The following is a 22,169-nucleotide window of genomic DNA, read 5'->3' on the forward strand; positions in this document are numbered from 1 at the left end:
CAGCATTTGCTCTACAGGACCCAAGAGCAGACATTAATAAATGCCTGCACAACTCACAAATACGTTGAGAATTTAAGGCAACCCCTCCAACATGATTTTGCCTATGCTCAGCTGAATCTAAAAAGATCAGCCGAGAGCATGAAGACCCATTACGATTTGAAAACTACCATGAAAGAGTACAATGTAGGAGACCGGATTTATCTATACAATTTCCAAAGAAACCAGGCCAAACAGCGAACATTTTTGCCTACATGGAAGGGACCTTTTGAAATTATAGACAAGCTCTCCCCAGTTGCCTACAAGATCTGCATCCCCAAAGGTAGTTTGGCAGAAGGGGAAGACAAATGGGTCCATATAAATCAGTTAAAGTGTTGCCATCCCAGGCACACTCTGTAGCAACTGGAGGAGTCCTCTGCAATACCAGAGGGGGCTGCTCCAGATTAATTCAGTTCCAACCCTAAAATATCCCACATCTAGTCTCTAAAATATTATGATTCTTGAATAATTCTTGATTATATCTTGTTTTTTTAAAATAAGACTGTAAATGTCTATTGATTTATAAAATGTATATGCCACCCCACTATATCAATAGTGGGGGAGAAATGTCTACGAATAGGTATTGCTGCTTTGCTTTGTCATCCTAGGAGAAAGAAAACCTGGAGACTGACACCAGAAGCAAAGATCCGAGGGGCCCGGGGTACCACCCAATACTCCCATCAGGACTGGCGATGGAGGAAAAGATGCTGAACTTTGTCATCTGCGGAATAGGAAGAAGATGATGCGGACATCCCAGCGCGTGGATCAAAACATCCTTTGCACCGGACTCTCCCTCGACTCGAAATCAAAGCGCAGTCGGGCGGGGGGGCTTGCTGGGTGTCTTGACCCAAGTTTGAATTATTATGCTACAACATTTGGTGCTGTGGGCTTAGAAAATCCAAGATGGCGGAAAAGCCCACATTTGTGCCAGAATCCAGGAGAACCGCGCAGTTTTGCGCACACCAAAATGGTCGCCTGACCTGCCACCCACCAGTGCAAAGAAAGATGGTTCTGTTAAAAATCCGTTTTTATTAATGTCAAAAATTGCTAAGATCATGGGCCCGAAACCACCAAACAAAAATCCAACTCTGGTTGAGTGTTCTACTTACTCTACTGCAGATCCACATCAATGCCATGTCAAGCAAGGATCATATACTACCAAGTAAAATCCTTTCTTTTTGAAATGTATTAATTCAAGACAGCTGTCAAAAATAGGTGCAGTACCGGCATTGGACACCAACCGGCGCTAGCGATCTAAACTCTGATAGGAGAACTGTATTTCAGGAGTTGCAAAAGGATCCTGAGCTAGCTGGGACTTCAAAGGCTTGCTGATTAATGAAAATTCTTAACACCTGCTTTCCCAGAAGGCAGTCTGATTCAATTAACAGTTCAGAGACCCACACAACAGTCCAGGATATCACATGTCCCCGTTGATTGAGAGGGAGGAGTTTCCCCTGCAGCCTGCAGGACACAACACAATAGACCCTTTCAATTGAATAGAAATGCAGATTTGGGTGTAACTGTCCACAGCTGCCCTGCCAGGAAGGAGAGGCCTGTGATCTCTGACTCACCAAGTTCTGGGGGGCAGGCCAGACTGTTATGTGAATTCAATTAAGGGCAAATGTATGTTTGATTAAATTGCTTATAAAATCTTGTATTAAGCTCACAGAAATGTACAATTTGGGGTTCCTTAATATGGAAAATGCACTCACGATTTGAGACCAAACTCCACTTTGTGCGGTGTTCTGGGACCGAACCCCGCTATTTATTAATATTGCAGACACTGTGTTTAGGATAGAGACATAGTAATTTCCAGTAATATGCTCAGGGAAGGGGTGCAGGTCTGGGTAAGATTTGATGAAAAACCAATGTTGCTAAAGCTACCAAAAATGAAAAAATGCTGTCATTTCTTAACCCAAGCTCTTAGAAAGATCAGAGTTGGGCAGGAATGTACCTTAATTCATCTGCAATGTATACATGTAATTTCAACGACGTGTGTACCTGGGAAACGTGTTAGTTATGAAAAATTTATTTTCTAAGTAAAAGCAAAGGGGCGTTTCTTCAATAGATTGTAAAATGATGACTCACTCTGACACACTATCCCTTCTCAAATCAGGTCACAGAGAATCCTTGACCTGTCAAATCATGAGAGGGTTGGGCATGCAGAATGAGCCGACCCACCCACTTTCAAAACACATAAAAATAGACCGCTTTGGACAGGCAAGAGACTCACTTTCCATTTTCTTGCAAAGCACTCTGCCGGACCAGACAATATCCAGAAGGACCATCTCCAGAACTTAGAATCCAGACTTCAGAACTTTTTCAGCAGGCCTCAATATCTTTTGCCAATTATTCAACAGCGAGCTATTTGATTCTGGCTAGAACCTTGGGCCAGACCCATATCCAGACACAGAAAGCAGAGCTGTATCCAGAACCGGTAGCAGAACCCACCTCTTAGTTTAATATAATCTGATTCAAAACATTTGAACCTGTCCAGAACTGCATCATAGGAATCGTGTGTTCATTCTGTCATTTCAAAGCTGTAAAAGTGTCATTTTGTCATTTTGAAGTTTACTTTCATTTCGAGAAACTACCTTCACTAAATCGTCCGTATCTTTTGAATCGTAGGAGCTAGGAACGAGATTTAACTTTCATTTTAAAGCTAAGATTCTAAGCTTTCTAGGCTTTCCAACAAGCCAAGAACCGACTTTCTATTCCTTATAGTTATTCCGTAATCGCGCTCGACGCATTCGGAAAAATTGCTGCAAATTTAAAATATTAGCTCCTATCAAAAAAGCCGCTTTCGCTTGAATTGCTAAAATTCGTTTTCAACCTGCTAATCCCTCATTGAGCATCGCAAGTGTGACTTGAACTAATCTTAAATAGCTATCACCTACCCTGAACCTCCTATAGGGAATTATAAGCATTTTTAGCATATTTTACTTCATTGCCACCACATTTAAAAGGATTTGTCTGGTTTAAAATCATACCCGTTTTCCTCTAAGCTCGCTGGGGGGAACTGGAAGTTTGTATTGCATTTTGTTTGTATTCCTGAAAATTGTGTGCTCCCCTTCCATCTCCTTATATCGCATAGGGGGGAGAGAATTGCCACCACGGGAAAAAGGAACATATTATCTCTTGTGAAACCCTATCAGTTTATTTCTGTACTGCATTTTCTTTCCATCATTGTTTTTCCTTGAAACCATAAAAGCATTCTCAGTTACCTTTTCCTTCCTATACCAACTCCTAAGTAATTAAATAAGCGTACAATTGAAATATTATCCATTGTTGATCTCCGTCATATTCTTAAGTGTGATATCAAATATTAATTTATTATAAAAGTGTGATATATATGGTTTAGTTTTTCCAATAAATCTTATAAATTGCAAAACACACCTACTTCTTGGCTCAGTGAGGTCAGGGGGATTCAAAGAGAGGGGCATTATATAAGGGTTTATCATCCAGTGTATAACTTGTCATAAAAATATATAAATAAGGGCTTCCCAGACGAGGCACTGACTTTAGTGGGATTGCTGAATTGAAGTCACTTAACACCACATCCCTTGCCAGTGGACAGAGTCCTGGTCTAGAGTGTGCTGTGTCGTAAATTCCGTTACACCATCAACGTGACTAACTAGACTATCTGCTTACCAGATTGCTCCATTATCCAATTCTACTTGACTGTTTTTTTTTTTAGCCCCATCAGTGTTGCCACAAACCAGCCATGGGCTGTGTTTGACCCAAGACCCTCAACTTTGGCGATTTGCTGCTCACATAGGGGCATAAGGAGAGCCTGATGTAACAGCTCACCCAGCACACTGAAGTATTCTCCACCAGCTCCTGTGATATTGGCGAGGCTCACACAGTGGAACACTGGATCAGTGTGAGTGACAAGGTGCCCTTAAGGGAGTGATCATGAGGCCTTGCCAGGGAGACATGGAGGATGCATGTCACCATCTGGATGACCTCTTGGAGGCATGGATCCTCGAGTAGCCCCTTTGCTTCTCCCATCATTGTTGACGAGAAGAACAGGTATGTCTGGACTTACATCCACTACCATGAACTGAACACCCACACTGTTCTGGACCAGTACACGACCAAGCTCTGGGCGGATGAGGTATTGGAATGCCTGACTGGGAGAATGGGGTTCTCTATCCTGGGCCTGACGAGAGGGTACTACCAGAGACCGATGCATCCCGTCCTCTAGGAAAAAAGGCCCTGATGCTAATGATTTAACTGTATCCTCGAGCTAATGAAGCCAGAAACTTTGCCACGCTCGAGTGAACCGCTTTGTCCTGTGCTGAAGAAGTGTGGAAGGGAGGCCGACGGCCTGAACATCCTGGCATATCACTTTTAACACTTCTTTCTTTAACATTGTTTCCCACACTGTATTTAGAGGTAAGGATTGGCAATAGTTTTTTTTTTTTTAGTATAGGCCCTTTTATTTTGTCAAGACACCACTAGGACTGAGTTATTTGATGGTCATAGCTTGCTCCCACCTGTAGAATTAGGATTAAATAGGCGTTTATCATACCCTTTTTGAAGTTCAATAAACACCCTTTAACTGCGGTCACTTGTGTCTTCTTACTGTTGATACCATGCAAGTCTGTAGGACAGCCCTCATACAGAAGGCTTACTCTCACAGAGGAACCTTCTTCTCTTTCTGGGGGTTCAGGTTCTAGGAGCCCCAGCCTATTTTCCCAACCTCTATGAGGGGCGCCTGCTCTGGTGCTCATTCAACACCCAGGGAACCCTTTTGGGTCCCCCTTTTCAATGGTTGGATGGACCCACACTTGGACTACTTCAGGCCAGCCATTAGTAGGGGTAACCTGGGATAAAGGGGTACTTTTCTGGAATGCGCTTCCTGATCTTCTGGCTCTGGGAGTAGAGTTGCAGTTGTTGCCCATGCACAAAGTGTTGGCCCTTCCATGTTGGTTTGTTCCTTGGGGCGGCACAAATTGAAGTCAGCATGCGGATGCCTTCTTCCCTGGTCTTCGCCTGGGACTTCTGTGAATCTATGCCAGTGCCTGGATTAGGTCTGTCCACGGCTAGGACCAATGTCTTACCTGACGTAGTCCTGTCCAGAGGCCTGGATACGTATATATCCATACCACCTGGCTCTTTGCCCCTCCCCAGTTGTCCTCAGTGAGGGTTATCCTCCACGCTCAATCAGTTCGTGGAGTGGTTGCTTGTTACTCTCCATGAAATTACCACTGCTCCCACTGTACAGCAGGGAGGTCATTCCTTTTTGGTCCAAGGTTGTGCTAGTCTCATCTTTGGTATACTTCCCAAGTAAGCATTATGAGGAGAAATAGAGAAATAGATGTAATGGTCCAATTATTTACTGCTAATCTTTATTACTCTTAGCTCTACTCTTCCTCCCCACAGTACTGACGCCATCTGTGGTGGTAAGATTGTCATTGTTCTGTTAGTATTAACAGGAAGATTTTGGGACATTTCAGGTTCTTTATATCCCAGGATGAGGTAGGGAGGTATAAAAACATTTTGGTAAAGGGCTCGGTCATAAGGTGGATCACCTTCAAGGGCAAGTACTGTGACGGGGAAGAGTAGGACTAAGAGCAACACAGATTACCGGTGAGTAATCAGAGCGTTAGGGCGAGTTCTGTGAGCTCAATCAGGACCATAAAATATATCTACTTTTGTTTTCATAATGAGGTTTTGAGAAGACATTTCAAGGGCTGCTTCACTGTGCGGTGTTTCGCAGTGAAACCTGAAGAAACCTCAGTGAGACACTGGACACCATGCACATGAGAAAGGTAATGCCTAAACAATGGCGGCCTGGCCCTAATATTCTGTATTGGGATCACTACTACAATCTTGAGCCAGGAGTATTTGTTTTAATCGATTGTATGAGATAGGACACACAATGGATCCGAATGATAAAACATTTAATGGGATAAGGATATGGCCAGACACATACACTGACATCCATTCAATGCTTTGGATAGGCTTAGGAGGTTAACAGATTGTGGTGTGCAAGGGTGGTTTCTCGAATACCCTAGTAAATCTGCCCCACTGCACCCCCCAATTAGAGACCGTACCCATGTTTGGAATTTTAATTTGTACATCTCAGAGCTTTGAACCCATGACCATAAAGAGATGTAGAGTGTCCTCTACTGAGAACACCCACAAAATTACAGGTGTGCCTCTGAAGAGAGGTTCAGACCTCATTTCGTGTTGGGGCCTAGGTCTATGAAGTACATATGTTCTAAAATGGCCTGGATGTTGATCTTACTTAAATTGGATAATATGGCCAAGAAAGAGATTCTTATACACACGATTAGAACTATTACCCCGAACTGAAGTAAGAGCGAAAAGGAGTAAGGACAAGTCTGATTCTTGTATAGTCTGCAAGTCAATTGTCGAATCCCTGAATCATATTGCTTTATTACTAATAATATATACTCGTATATTATATATAATAGTGTATACTCTACATGGTTTTAATAGTATTACCAGTGCAAGAGATGCAGTTATATTTCTTAGAATTTCCATTAGGCCAGTGGTTATTTTGACATTTGTAAACATTTTAGATGCTGCGTGGTAGAAACGGGGTAGATTTATGAAAACGACACAATGGTTTGTCTAGTTTTGAATGTTCTCGGATGAATTCGCCGGTTTTTACTTTCCTTGTATTTTGCTGTTTTTAATTGCCTTGTAACGTTCAATTCTGGTCTTGTTTGATGTATGCGCTTTTATGGATGAATTATTTATCTGAACAAAGATGCGTGGAAGAAGAGACGCAAATCTTCCTTGCGTTGTTGGTGGCGTTCTGGTTGTTCTCTGATTGAGCAAGTTAAAGGCATCCCTTGGCAAGGCTAAAAACCAAAAATATACACTGTTTCCAAGTCAAAAGGTCATTAAGCCTTTCCTGAAGTATTGTTCTTCCATATTATTGGCCTTTCATCTGAATAAAGAAATTCCCAACCACTTTTGCTGATCCTTTAGCAGAGAAGATAATGCTTTACTTCGGTATTGTCAGGCTGCGAAATCACCACGGGTGAATGCCAGCGCAGTGGTGGCCAAGAGCAAAACTGTTGCACTGCAAGTGACCACACGAGCACTTATCAAACTGAATGCACTTGCAGCAGCAATGCAAGAGGCAAAGCCGCAGGCCCAGGCAATCGGGTAAACCCGATGCTTGTTTTGTTTGCCACGTGGGCATTGCTCCATGCTGTGTCTCACTGGCTCTTGCAGAGCACTTCCTGCAATCCCCTTTCTGGCAACTCCATCCGCAGGGTTCAGTACCCTCAGCTGGTCTGTGCCCAGGAGCCTTTGCACTGCAGTCCCTCGGATGCAGCCCTACTTTATCATATTCCCTGAATCAAATGCTGGCTCTCGACCCAATTACACCTTATTGCCCTACCAGAAACAAGAATCTGGACTATTTATTTATTAGCATTTATATAGCGCACAGCAGCACTGAGGCATCATGGCGCTGTTACAGTAAGGATATCTGGTTACAGGGATCAACACAGTTAACAGATACAGGTAGTAAGCAAAATGGATTAGGGGTTGTCTGTTTGGTTGTACATACTTAGTTACAGTCAATAGCAGTAGTACTAGTCATACTGCATCCAGCTAGTACTTGCTTGCGTGCTTTACTCTGCCAGTTACACTCCTCAAGGGGAGCCTCTTGCTCCTTGATCAGGAGAACGAAGGAGGGGGGTTGTCAAGTTTAGAGCAGAAGAAAGGACATCTACTCGTTCTACGGCCACCTTACCACAATGTCCTTGAGGATGTATTTTATCCTATAGCCCAACACACCTGGGTCCACTCTCCACCACCCACGAGGAACTATAGAACCAACCAGAATAACATCCTCATGAGTTTCAGACACTTCTACTTGGTTATAAGAGGCTTTTTTGGAGATGAGTTGGATATCAGTGCGTTTCTGTGCATCCGTATTCTTTCTTTCACCGTTATAAAAGTGCTTCCAGGCTCTTCTAGCAGGACCCCATCATGTTTCCAAAAGGTGAGTCTTCTGGACTGAGAGTACCAAAGCCACCCCACAAAGTTTTGCTTGTACGCGGTATGTTGCACAAGAGAAGGTAAGTGTTGACATTTCAAAACCATTTGAACTATATAAATTAGGCGAGTCGTCCTGCTTATCATTATGTCAGTATGTGTGAATATTTGCTAGCCTAGCCATTTTTCATAGGTTCACAGTTATATATATATAGTCTATCCTTTTAACAAAACGTATTTTTCAATTGTACTTTACCCCATTGAAAAATGCGTTTGTAAATCAGGCTCAATAACCCACCCTTCTTTCTACACATAACTGCCATCTGAATGGCAAACTGATTGGCAGTCCCAAACCAGGCAGATACTGGATGAACGTAGCCTCGGAAGGCACCTCTGCGCTGCTCACAATCCTCGACAGAGCCCGGCAAAGTAAAAAGGCCTACACTGCTACAAAGAAACCAATTGGCTCAATCTAGCAATCTTCACGTACCGTAAATCAGTGAGGTAATTTTAGGTTTGAAGACTGATAAAAAAAAAAAAAAATGTTTTGAAGATGCATAATTCAGAGACAACTGTATGGGCAAATGAATACCCTTACAGCATGTCCACTGGACATATTAAGATGTAGAACCCTTTTATTGTAAACATAACACATGTTTAAGAAAACATTTTGTTTAAAATTATCACATGAAAATGACAGATTTTTCAAGTATATTTATTAAAAACATCTGGTTAGCATTTTGAAAATAAACAGATTCCATTTTCTTAAGTAGAACATATTCACTAAAAAGGGTATTTGATGTTTCCTATGTGCATTTCAGGAACAAAGTAAACAAAGACTGTACCCCATCTGACATGTCAATAACCGCAAAAACAAAAGTATAACAGACATTCATTTCACATATGTATAGAAGAGCTGTATTTTTCACTGTAACAGCACATGTCTGGTGTGTATTGGCCTTCCAGGGTTGTCGCTTGCATCAGTATGTAAATGACAACACTTGAACGTGAATATACAGATTCTGTTTTAAGAAGTGAATACATTTTCATCATGTTCTGAAACAAATCATTGATTCAATGAATGACACAGGCTTACACTGTTATTTTGAAAATAATAAAAAAAAAACTCTACTCCATTTGTTATGGAAATGTTTTCAACTTCATATGATCTGGAGCTCTCTGCAATAGTTCATATTTATAAGTTAGGTTTCACAGTGATAAATATATAAATGTCGATTCTTGTCTTGAATTTAAACAAAAAAGTTCAAAGGCCATGTCTTACATACGTTACATTTCTTGTCTAGTGTGAAGCATTGTTGCACAACTTTATATTAAAACAATATTTTAATGTTACCGAAAATTACATTGAATTTCATAGATCTAAAATGTATAGCTTTACTAACCGAGAACATTTTCAGTAATAATGGTATTGTCGTTCATAAACATGAATTTCCAGAAATTGCATCAAAAAGCAGTTTTAAAATATCTAAAGCTATCCCTACGTGGCTCAGCTAACAGAATCAAACAGCACAATATTCCTTCTTAGGATTGCAACTAGAAAAACTGTTTCTTCTGATTGTACTCTGGCTAAGGATGTGGGAATAAAAAAAACAATATAGCAAGATGGTTCTAACACATTTGGAAAAGTACTTTATGGTTATGAAGAATTTACAAAAAAAAACTAACCCTTTTGCTGAAATAAGGCTTAGTGGTAAATAAACAATTTATGTAAAATCTATTGGAAAAAAACCTTGCATTAGTATAAACGAAGAGCGATACGTTTCACTGGAGGAATTATTTAAAAATTCACATTACCCTCTAAACATACGGAGTGTTTTCGTTCAATTTCATGATACACTCTTTAAAATACGATCTATCTTAGAATGCATACAACAGTTTTGAGAAGGGATCGCTTAAGATCTAGCACTGTAACAATGTCTTCAATGTTCGTCTTTAAATGCAACATCTCACAGACTGTTCACTCGATGCACGGCCATCTGTCGGAGTCCTCAATTGTAAAAACCAAGGCATCTGAAAAAACTCCCCGCAAAGATCATGGGGCACCAGTTTCTTCCAAGATGAACATTCAAGTAAGACTAAGCTGTGATTGCTTGTTCTTTCAGAAATTGCCCGTGCCTCAAGTGCTGGAGGTACACATTTGCATCTGTTTTGCCATTTGGTGGACATAAGGAATATCTGGTCGTTGATCCGGATCCGGGTATATGCACATGGTAACCAGCTCACGTAGCTAAAACAAAAAGATGACAAAGCAAATAATGAACCGATAACATCAGGTTGGTGAATAACTTTGCTTAATAAATGAAATGGAAACAGTTGATTTGCAGAAGACAGTCACGCTCTTACTGCCAACCCCATCCTTATTGACCTGTTGGGACAATGTGGGCAAGTAGACTACAGAAAAGTCTGCCAAAGATAAACTCTAGCAACGTTGCAGGCACATGGTGCTTCATTCCAAATACAATGACATTAGGATTTCTGAACCCATTCACTCCTTATGAACATTGGCCAACTCGTGCTTTTCGAAGACACAAAAATCACATTAAATGCAAAACTTTGTAAACCAGATTAAGTGCTTTTATGTATATATACCTATATGATGCACACACCCTGTGGATATCGATACTTTTATTGACCAATAAAACAGGCTCAGACACTGTGCATGGAAAGCTGGAGTGTAGATTGCACATTGTGTGCACCTTATTGTCTGAATCACTTAATAACCCATTGTTTAGAATGAATATAATGCCTAACGTACAATAGAAGCATGATGTGTGGATTTGGGAGAGGCTGGGGGTGTCGGGGATCTCCTCTTCTGCTTCCCACCAAATGCCAAATGTTTGGATTTTAGGTATCGAAAAGGACAGAGAAAATATGGACGCGTTCCGGCAAAACTGGCTGTTGTGGGGTGCATGTCGTCACCCACCTCCCCCCACCAAATCCCAGAGTAAAAATTGGTCTTGGCAAGTACATAACAGAAGGGAAGTACATGGCCTCTGCTGGAGGAATGTTTGAAAGCTAACATAATTTCAAGGGAGTTGCATGCGAAGATTCGCACCTAGAAACACTGGTGTACAGGTGCGTTATAAATGACTTATCATATCATTGAACAATGCATTTCCAGAAGACTGGGGGTACAACACTGGCTTAAACCAGAGATTAAAGGTAGTAGGCATCTCAGGACTCACACAGTGAATATTGCTCAGAAAATATGCCTGCAATGAGCCGAGTAAATGGTTGGCTAGTACTTTAATCCAGCCTGCAGCAAAGAGATTGACGATTGATTTAAATCCATCAAAAGAGTGAAGCTACCAAGGAGATATTAAGGAGTTCAGAAAGGAGTCTGTACATTCTCACTTATTGAAGGATGTTGTGCCCAATCATATATGCAACCAGGGTAACTGGAGAGGAGGTAGTAAAAACAAGGGGGTGGGACAAGAAATAGGTCACCTTGTTAGATTCCTCTAGAAGTGGCAACTCAAGGAGTAAACACTGGTTTACTCCTTGAAGTTGTCTCACTGTATGTAAATAGTTATGGCCATGCTTGCTATTCACAGACAGCAGGGTGTTCATTGTGTATGATGTAATATAGTTCAATGTACAATGTCACAGTGTTCTGAGCAGGGTGTCATAGCCTGCCTGTGGCCAGAGAATGATTACTCTTAATGTTGCTTCTATTACTGTTTGCACTAGCCAGCTAGGTGTAAGGTTGAGCTGGGGGTGTGTACTTCATGACCGGTAATAAAGGTTATTTTATCTCACTGCAAACTGTGTGGGACTATTCTTCATTGGTGACGAGGATCTTCCGACAGACCCCTGGCACTGCAGACTAATGGATTAGCAAGCTATTTGCTCTGCAGTCACAGCGCCCGATGTGGGTGCTACAAGGAGTGACTTGCCTTGACATTCACCTCCAGACTGAGAAAAGCGACAAGCTGCTCCGCCTTATATTCCCTAATTAAGGCATTCGTAGCGGCCACCATTGGGCAAGTATAGCAACAGTGACAGTGTGTGCATGAGCGAATTGAAAGGCTCAAGTACGTTTTCATTTACCGTGCGAAACGATATTGGGCTGCAAAATAGAAATATTAAGTATACACTAAAAGCATCAGCAAGCAAAACAAATACAGCAGAAAACAAGGAGAAAACTGAATGATCACTTAATTTACATATACAAAATAAATGAAACAGATGCAAAGTAGACAGCACTTAACTTTAAGGAGAAATGCACCAAAAGTAAGAAATATCAGCAAGCAAAACGCATTGCAAAGCGCAACGGCAAAGAACTAAACAGAAGTTTTACCTACGTATACAGAGCAGCTAAACAAGTGCAAAAGAGAACATGGCCATGAGAGGTGTGCCTGGACCTTCACTGTTTATGGCATGCCCAGGAAACCCAAAGGTGAAGTGGTCTCAATGGAAAAAAGGGTTTCAACACTACATTAGGGAGGCATGCAGTAACTGTTTGTGTGGAATGATGCATGCCAGATGGAATTTAAAGAAATTAAGGCGGAAATAAACCTGGCTGAACCTTTAAAGAAATTTGACACGAGAAGAAAGTGTGTGCTCACCGTTGATGCGAGCGATGTGGGTTTAGGGGCAGTTTTGTCCCAAAATAAGGCTGAGGGAGGTGAAGAAATTATAGCCCATGCCTCTAGAGCATTGAGAGTTGCGGAATTGAGGTACTCAGTCCTGGAAAAGGAGGCCTTAGGTTGTTTATGAAGTTCAAAAGTTTTGTATGGGGCACACATTTTGTGATTAGAACCAACCACAGGCCATTAAAGTCGATTTTCGAAAAAAAAAAGGATTAGATCAGGTATCCCGGAGAGTTGCGGGATGGGTTACCAGATTACAGTGGCATGGCTTTGAGGTGGCGTTCATATCAGGAAAGGAAAATATATTTGCAGATTATTTGTCCAGATTAGCGATGAAGGAGAATAAAGAGGCTCAAGATGAGAAAATGGAAATGGTTTTTGCCAACACTGATAATGTGGTATGTAAGGAGGAAGGACAGCAGTAGATAATGATGAATTGTTGTCAAAAGTGAAAATGTAAATTTGAAGCTATTGGCCCAGAAAAAGTGAGTTGAGTGTGAACGAAAGGCCATTTTGGCCATTTTGGAAATTTAGAGAGGAATGAAGTATTTGAAGACAGCATTGTGTTTCAGTTGTGCAGAGCTGTGGTGCCCGAGGAGATCCACAACAGGATGATTGATATAGGCCAGAACGGTCACATAGGGATCAGCAAAACAAAAGCCGTTTTGAGGGTAGATTATTGATGGCCTGGATTTGACAAAGAGGTGGAAAGAGATTGAAAGATTGTATGGAATGTGCTGAAAGCGGTAAAAGTTTGGTAGCAAAGAAACAGCCCATAATCTCAGGATATCCCGGGAAGAGTTGGGAGGAGGTGGCGTTTGATGTGTTGGGTTCCGTGGAAATGAGTTATGGGAAAGGAAGGTTCATAGTGCTAATGTTTGATGCATTCTCCCGCTGGTGTGAGTATAAGATAAAGAGACATAGATGGAGGTAGTATTGTTGAGTTTTTACGCAAGGTATTTGGGAGAGAAGGATTTCCCAAGTATATTCTGATAAATAATGCCCTTCAGTTTGCGGGAGGATGTTTTAAAGAATATGTGAGTAATTGTGGCATAATACATAAGGCTGCATTGCACCATCCCGAAGGGAATGGGTTGGTGGAAAGAATGAACAGATGTGTTATGGAGGGTGTTCGATTGGCGAAAGTGTGTGGTGTGAGTAGGAGTTTGGCAGTAGCAGAAAGAATGGTTGCGTTGAGAATGGCACCACATTCTGTTACAGGAGTTGTAAATAGTTATAGCCATGCTTGCTATTCATAGAGAGCAGGGTGCTCATTGTGTATGATGTAGCATAGTTCTATGTGGAATGTCACAGTGTAATATAGTTCTGAGCAGGGTGGCCAGAGAATGTGTACTCTTAATGTTGCTTCTATTACTGTTTGCAATAGCCAGCCAGGTGTAAGGTTGAGCTGGGGGTCTGTACTTCATGACCTGTAATAAAAGTTATTTTATCTCACTGGAAACTGCGTGGGACTATTCTTCAATATCAAAGCAAGAAACAAGTACGGCAGGGAACTTTATTTTAGGCAGAGGGGTAACAGCATGGGCTGCATCTGAACCAAGGATTTTCAGAACAAACAGGAAACAGAGCACCACAGACAGCCATTGTTTAATCCATCCTATCATCAACCAGTGGATTCTGCAGTTAACCTACTGATGAAGAGTTTGTCATTTCAACCAGCACAGGGCGTGTCATTAAAGGAAAGCTTAACTGAAATGCAGAGGTTTCTCTAGAACTGTGATGTCTATTTAGTTTGATGTACAGGAGAATCTAGGTAGTGTGACAGGCTTAAACATTTCCCTGGGTTTTTACTTCTGCAGATCTATGCCCCATAAAATTGGGATTGGGTTGAGCAAGATATGGTGACATCACTGACCCTGGAATGTTGTGATGTCAGTGAGTGTGGAGTGCTATGGTGTTATGTTCTGCATAGGGGTTCCAAGGGTTACAGTTGGAGTGTAAACTGGCATGGAGGGCGGGCGTGCCGGTGTCTTCCTGGCAACTATCTACCAATAAACCTACAAGTAATTTACCTGCTGGTCCGGGTGTTGACTTCTGGTACAAAGTTATTTCACTGGCGATTAAGATGGGATCCTGTCGAGGAGGGGACAGTACGGAGCCAGGAACATCGCCCTCCGTTGAGTCCATGTCCCATGTTGTTGCTGCCAGCAGGAGTTAGCCCCAGTAGCTGTGGTCTGGGTGCTTTTTTGGACTTTAGCAGGCCGGTTGGTGCTGAAAGGACTGATGTTACCTCGGTGCTGCATGGGAGCCGCACAGCTTGAGTCTGGGGTAACAGGAGCTCTGAGGGGCTGTCCTGAGTTTGCGCTGAGCCATCGACCGGCGTCCGAGGACTGGTCCTATTGTGGCAGCGCAGGAGGAGGACAAGGAGTTTTGAGGGTTGTAAGAGACCTGTGGCCGGAGGTGGTCCGGCGGAGGAACAGGCACACCAAGTTGTGCTGTCATTAGCAGCTGTAGCGTCTGAGTCCACACTGTATTTCAGGGGCGCTCAGGACTATTCCCACCTAGAAGTGTGGGTGAGGAGAGGAGTTGTGTTATTATCCACTGGCTTGGCTGGAGGCGGGCGGTCCAGTTGGCAGGAGGCAAGTTGCGGTCAGCGATACACAGGAGTGGACATCCGCTGTATGCAACCGGTGGCCAATGGGGCCTTGGGTGAGGGTGTCCCTGGCTATGGACGGCACTGTGAACAGGTTATTAACTGCTATGGACTGCGAGTTGGTCGCCGGAGGGCAGGGTGTTTGAGAAGTGCACTCTGCAGCGTATCCGGTGAAATGACGACATCGAGGGGTCATCACGTGGCGTTCCAGCGTAGATGGCTGCTACGCAGAAAGAAACTGGAATGCAGGCGTGTCATCGAGCATGCCCCGTGTGTGGTGCGCAAAGGAGTTGGGTGCGTTGAGTGCCTGTTCCTCGTGGGAGGCGGCACAACATTGGGCTGCCCTGCTAAACGAGATTTTGTTGTTGGCTCAGCTAGCTGGGCCGAAAACGTACGTGCTTCGCTGGGGATGTATGGTGGAGGAGTGGAAGCGCCATTACGGTGCGTGGTGAAGGACTGCGGCTTGAAGCATGTCAAGAGCAGAGAGTGTTCACAAATGTCACTGAGAATAAGTGTGGGTTTTCGTCGGAGGTGCACAATGAGGGACGCATCTACGACGGTGCGGTCTGTTGGTTTGGCAGACTTACTTGTGCGCTTGGACCCCCTTTGGTGCTGCGGAACAAGGTTTGGAGCCGTGGTGGGGTCGAAGTTAGTTTGCTGTCAGCGGTGCTATGGGAGGAGAACTGTTTGTATCCTTGTGCTGCATTAGTGTGTTGTTGTGTAAGGCCTGTATGTGTGGTGTCTTGTCTTGCTGTTGTAGGCCTGCTAGTTATGGGACTAATGCTGATGTGTCTGTGGCCCCAGGTGTAATTGGAATTCAAGTTATTCTTCTGTTGTAACATGATTTTCTTGCAGGAGGGACTGTAATGTTTCCTGGAAGCGTTACCTGGATCTGTGGGTGGTTGGACTCATGGGTTGTGGGTCTATGTTCATGATGGCACTATTGGAAATTGAATGCGTAGTGTTTGTTCTAACATGATTTTCTTTTTCAGCTGGGAGCTTAATGGTCTAGCGACCTGGACTCGCGGGTGGGTTTGAACTAGTGGGTTGTTGGTCCACAAAAGAATCGCAGGTTGGTTGGACCTGTTGGGTGATGGTTCAATTCCTTATTGTTGCATTGTGTTTTTATCAGTATTGCATACAATGGACTTCCAACATGTTAAGCTTTCATCGCTCAGTGACGACGTTTAGTGACATCATCATTGTAGTTTTTCTTGTATTGTGAACCCCGTCTTCTGTGTCGAGGCTGTGGCGGGTGAGTCAAGAAATGTGGGCAATGATTTCAGGGGCAAAGTGATCCCGTGTTGTGGTGTTGTGCAAAGGGTGTGTTTCGTGAATTGGTATTTTGCGGAATGGGTGTCCTTATGGTAGCCTAGTTTGGTCTAGGGGTCCCATAGGTAGTGATGGTGTGCTGCAAGGCAGCCTGGCAAGGACTAGGGGTCCTGGAGGTTGTGGTGGTGTGGTACAGGTGCAGCTGTGGTGGGCTGTGGTGCAGGTTGGCAGGTACTAGGGGTCCTGGGTGTGCTGCTTGGACTAGGGGTCTTGGGTGCGGTTGGTGTACTGCTGTAGGCAGTTGGCAGGGACATGGGGTCTCGTGGTGTGGAGGTTTAAGGAATATGTTTGGCGTAGTCGGCAGTTGGCGTTGGAGGTTGACCGTGGTTTCTGATGGTGTTCGCGTGTGTGAGTATGCTCTGTATGAGTGCTGTGGTGGACTGATGATAGTGGTGATGTGCTTGTTGTTGCTCTCTGTTGAGCTGGGATTGTGCCCTGGGGGCAGCCCTGGTGCCCTTGGGTGCAGACTAGGGCAGAAGGTTGTTTGGTGCATGGAAGGTTTGGAGTGTTAGTGTATTGTACTTTTGGGCAACGCTGGAGTGTGGCAGGCTCTAGGTTTCAAGGGGCAGCTTCAAACAGGTGGTAGTGCATAGTTTGTTATTTTTGGTCCTCGTGTGTTTTTCCAGTTCAGGTTTTAGCAGAGGTGTTAGCCCTTTTTCTACTTCGGTGGGGTCCTCATTGGTTGTAGCTTTGTGAGGACTGACTGCGGTTTGAGTGTATTCTTCGGCATAAAGTGTAAGTTTGTGCAGGTTTATTGTACCAATTTGTTGGCATGGTTAGGGTCCAGATTCTTGGGGTGGCACGTAGGTTTATGGTTGGGTTTTTGGTGTTGTTTAAGGTTGGTTAGCGTCCGGTCTTTTAGTATTGTGCTGTGTTGGTTTTGGGTTGTGAGCGAGCTCTGGGTGGACAGTGGGCCTCATTAGGACCCAGGCGGACTTCGCGGTGCTAAATGCACCGCGAAGCATGGCGGAAAGCCGCCGATAGCGCCATGGGGGTTGGCGGATTTACCGCCCCATTCCGACCTCGGCGGAGCGGTAAATCCCCAATCCCCATTCTGCCCTTCCCCATTCCCATTTTTGCCCCATAGGGTATAATGGGAGTGGGGAAGGAGTTAATTACGCCACCGTAAAATACGGTGGCGTAATTAACAACGAGGTCCCGTAGCGCCATGGTTTTCTCCGCCTGGTAAAACCAGGCGGAAAAGGCCGCCATGGCGCTACGGGAACTCGTAGTATGGCGGAGAGGTACGCCATGCACTACGCTGGCGTAACACCCTCTCCGCCAGGGTCCTAATGAGGCCCAGTGTCTTCTTGGTATATTAGTAGTGTCCATTTGGGTTCTGGTGTGTTGGTGCATTTACGTGCTGGCCACACGTATATGTGGGGGTATTGTTCTGGGTCAAGGTTTCAGAGTTGTGAAATCTTTCCTGTTTCAGAAATGTAAGGATGGAGAAGTGTTGTAGTGTATCTCTAAGTGCTGGTGACATCACAAGACCAAAACAGGTTTTGTAGGTTTGGTGATAGATGCAAATGCATCAGACAAATCCCCCTTGTCTATCTTTCCCGGGCACCAACTTCTTAGGATAGTTACACCAGGCAAATGGCGACAGTGGCACAATCAATCCCACAAGGTTTGGGGTTATCCTCATGCCCCCTTTTCTTACTTCTTACACAGGAACCAGAGTATTTGGTCTCATGAGGAGAAGCTCTACTTGATTCACGTGCTGTGAATCTTATCAGGATAGAATGAGGGGTACTCATACGCTTTTTCAGAGAGCACAGCGAGCTACGTGCTCACCCCTTGATGTCTGTGTGTAGTCTGCTGTGGCAGGTTCAAATCCCGGCAGGGTCAGCTCAACCTTTCATCCTTCCGTGGTCAATAAATTGAGTACTGCTCAGTGGGATAATAATGTCTTCTGTTAATTCAGTGCTCTGAGACCTATGGGTGTGTAGCGCTATTTAATACATTATTATTATCTATGTCAGACTAACAGCAAATACAGAAGCTACTGGGGATGTTGCATTGATCACGCCCTTCTTGTGCGGAATGAAGTGGTTACTTCCCTACAGGACCTTATGAACTACCTAAACAAAACCCAATGCAGTTTACTCCCCACTGAATTGCACATGAAGATCGGGAACTATTTTGAAACCAAAGCAGGTTGCATTCTACTTTGTACAGGTAAAGGATAGCGGTTTGCTCAATCCTTCACACCTGCAGGAGCCTTCCTCCAAAATGGAGGATAGCACTGGTGCAACGCACTGGTCTTGGAAGCAAGACCACACAGAGCAAGAGAGGTTTGAATCCCGGATCGCACTTAAGAAACCAAACTCGGGTATGGTATTAGGCTTGTTATAAAACCAATCAATAAAATAAATACATTTAAAACATACCTTTCAGGCAATGTTTAGGATAGAAGCAGATGTGCATTGAACAAAGGGAGTTTGCAAACCAAGTTACTCATGCAATGTGAAGGTTCAGAACAACAGTCTATCAAACTGCAACACTGTTCCATCAAAGTCCTGGAGCCACAGAAGGCTGCTTCTAGGCGGGGTAGGTTTAGTTCAGGAAGGTATTTTACAGGGAGGCACAAATAGGTCTTTAGAAAGTGACGGAGGACTTGCAGCTCTGATGCCTTGATGGACTTGCCCCAGCTCACACACAACAGGCACAACAGCCAGGCAGTCAGTTCAACTTTATTCGGAAGTTAATCCATAAAGTCCTGGCATTTAAAAATCCAATTCTTTAAAATCTTTGCACCAATTTCAGGAGGTCCCCTACTCTCCTCCGTTTGCTGCCCAAACATGCACAGCAAATGCCTACCCCCATCACTCATACAAGTCATGCACTCCAACAATGCGCCATGTTCGCCTATATGGACCAACGTGACAAAAATGAGCAGACCAACAGGAAATGGCACCATTGATGAACAATTTATTTTTTTGCATTTTTTAAAGCGCTCACACAGCCCTCGGGCAATGAGGCACTGTTACAGGAATGGTTTTTTTTTTGTCTTAGTTGCATATTTATAAGGCACTTAAATACCCATAGGTTTCTAAGGGCAGACCTGGGGATCGAACCTGTGTTGCTTCGTGTCGTCTTGCTTCCAAGGCGAACACGTTGCCGCTGAGCTTTCCTCCCGGGTCAACGATGACAAGTGATGCACTAAAGGGGTAACACGAAGGGAGGGGTGTAATGTCCCTAACATGATATGTAATGAAGACTGTCGAAGAGACACAGGTATTGCACGCCACTGAAAGAGACCATATTGAATAACAAATTCGATTGTTGACATATGATGACCGAATTAGACAGGCACATACCATTCTTCACCCTTTTGCACAGGATGAGTAAAACCCTCCATTATCTATAAAAATGTAAAAGCTGTACAAAAGAATATTGTGGGTCCAAGGTTTCTATTGGTAGAGAAGACATACTTCAAGAACTGGTGACCCAGAATGCATAAGCAAGTGAAAAATGCTAAATCTGCAATCTCACTATGCTGTTATTAGGTCAACAGGCTACTCACAATCCTGTCCTATAGCACTTGCCACACACTTACTGTGGTCTATGTAATTAACTACACATGTGACAAAATATGTGGGGCAATAATCGAACTCTGGTACCCTTGGAAGCAAGCAATTGCCAATAGCGACGATACTTGCGCCCCCAACCCCCCCACTGGAACAACAATCTCACCAAGCAACATGTGTATATATATATTAGATGCCGGGGTCTGCAACCAATGGCTCACCCTAGGTCATGGACTACAACTCCCATGATCCTTCAAATGATGGGTAGGCCTGAAGGTGGAAAAAGCGCGCACATGACCTGAGACGAATGGAATAAGGAACAAGTTACTTACCTGTAACTGTTGTTCTCCAGCATGGGTCTGGCATGGATTCACATGCTCATGAATATTCCCCGTCGTCAGGCTGGGAATCCTCGGTAAAGAAAAAACCAGTATCAGTTTCGCTTCTGCTCTGTCTTTCGTAGTAATAACCAATCACTGGTCTCTGCGTCATACTGACCACAGCCAATGACTGCCCTCTACCTAAGCACCGCCTCTGGCAGCCATCTTCAGATTTGGAAGCACGTGAAGTGGCAGTATGACCAAGTGAAGAGCCGCAGAGGGGTAGGCGGGAGGGTTCGCATGTGAATCAATGCCAGACCCATGCTGGAGAACAACAGTTACAGGTAAGTAACTTGTTCCTTCTCCAGCATGGGGTCTGGCATGGATTCACATGCTCATGAATAAAGAATACATAGCAGTACACACATGCACAACCACGGGAGGTGGCAAAGGCTCAACATTAAGCATTACATCAAACTCAACATTAAGCATCTTACCTCCTCACCAGGCTCACCTCAGGCGAACAGGTTGCGCAGCACTGCTTGGCCGACCCTGGACTCCTCCCTGGAATCCCGATCGACGCAGTAGAATTTCTTGAAGGTGTGCGTCGACCTCCACGTAGCAGCCCTGCATATGTCCAGCAGGGGCACACCAGAAAGGAACGCCGTGGTAGCTGCGATCGCTCTGGTGGAATGGGCTCTCGGACGGCCAGGCAGCGGTCGGTTTGCCAACCGATGACAGTACATGATACAGCCGGAGAGCCATCTGGAAATGGAAGCCTTCGAGAGAGCCTTCCCCTGATTGACAGGTCCAAAGTTCACAAAGAGTTGTGACGTCTTCCGAAAACACTTCGTGCGGTCCACGTAGAACTTCAGCGCTCTAGCCACATCCAGCGAGTGCAAAGTCCTCTCAGCCGGCGACGAAGGCGACGGGAAGAACACAGGCAACACCAAGGGTTCGTTGAGATGGAAGTCCGATGGTACCTTGGGCATGAAGGAGGGGTGCGTCCTGAGCACTACCCTCGTGTCGTGAAAAGTCAAGTACGGGGCCTTGCTCGGCGGAAACTCTCGTCGAGTGTGATCCTCTCCTCGAAGCCGCCCGTCGTTTGGATCCAGCGCGCGTCCAGGAACTCCTGCAACGGGCGCATCCGGAGCCTGCACATGGGAATGAGGTAGATGCAAGAAGACATCATTCCGAGGAGGGACTTGATGGACCTCACCTTGGCCGCGTCGGAAACCAACATCCGCTGTACCTTGCCCAGGATGGACCTGGTCCTTTCCTCCGACGGGGAGGCCAGAAGGGACACTGTGTCGAGCTTCGCTCCCAGAAACAGTGCGTTTTGCGCGGGTACCAGGTGGGACTTGGCGTAGTTCATGGAGAATCCCAGGTCCGTGAGAAGACGGCGAGCTCCCTCGTCTTGGCTCGGATGAGCCAGTCGTCCAGGTAGGGGTAGACGTGGATCCCCTCGCGGCGCAGCTGCGCCGCCACCGGTGCAAGGCACTTGGTGAATACCCTGGGTGCCGACCGTAGTCCGAAGGGGAGGGCTTTGAACTGGTAGTGACGCCCTTGGACCACAAACCTGAGGAATTTTCGGTGCCCCTTTAGGATGGGAATATGGAAGTAGGCATCCTCCAAATCCAACGACGACAGGAAGTCTCCTTCCTCCAGCTGACCCAGGACGTGCTGGAGGGTGACCATCCGGAACTTCTGCGCCTTGATGAACTTGTTCAGA

At 44.6% G+C, this 22,169-nt stretch overlaps 1 protein-coding gene across 3 annotated transcripts in view; it reads right to left on the bottom strand.

Annotated features, from left to right (window-relative positions):
• Positions 1–8,724: 8,724 nt before the first annotated feature.
• Positions 8,725–22,169, bottom strand: part of NEK6 (NIMA related kinase 6) — an 884,175-nt gene continuing 870,730 nt past the window's right edge. For all 3 annotated transcript variants that reach the window (XM_069609453.1, XM_069609452.1, XM_069609454.1), the window contains exon 11: positions 8,725–10,273. In XM_069609453.1, coding sequence (XP_069465554.1) covers positions 10,163–10,273 — 111 coding nt within the window. In that variant the 3' untranslated portion in view covers positions 8,725–10,162. The remainder of the gene's footprint in view (positions 10,274–22,169) is intronic.

The sequence above is a fragment of the Ambystoma mexicanum genome, chromosome 8 (assembly GCF_040938575.1).
Source record: "Ambystoma mexicanum isolate Mex_15411 chromosome 8, UKY_AmexF1_1, whole genome shotgun sequence".
NCBI classification, from domain to species: domain Eukaryota; kingdom Metazoa; phylum Chordata; class Amphibia; order Caudata; family Ambystomatidae; genus Ambystoma; species Ambystoma mexicanum.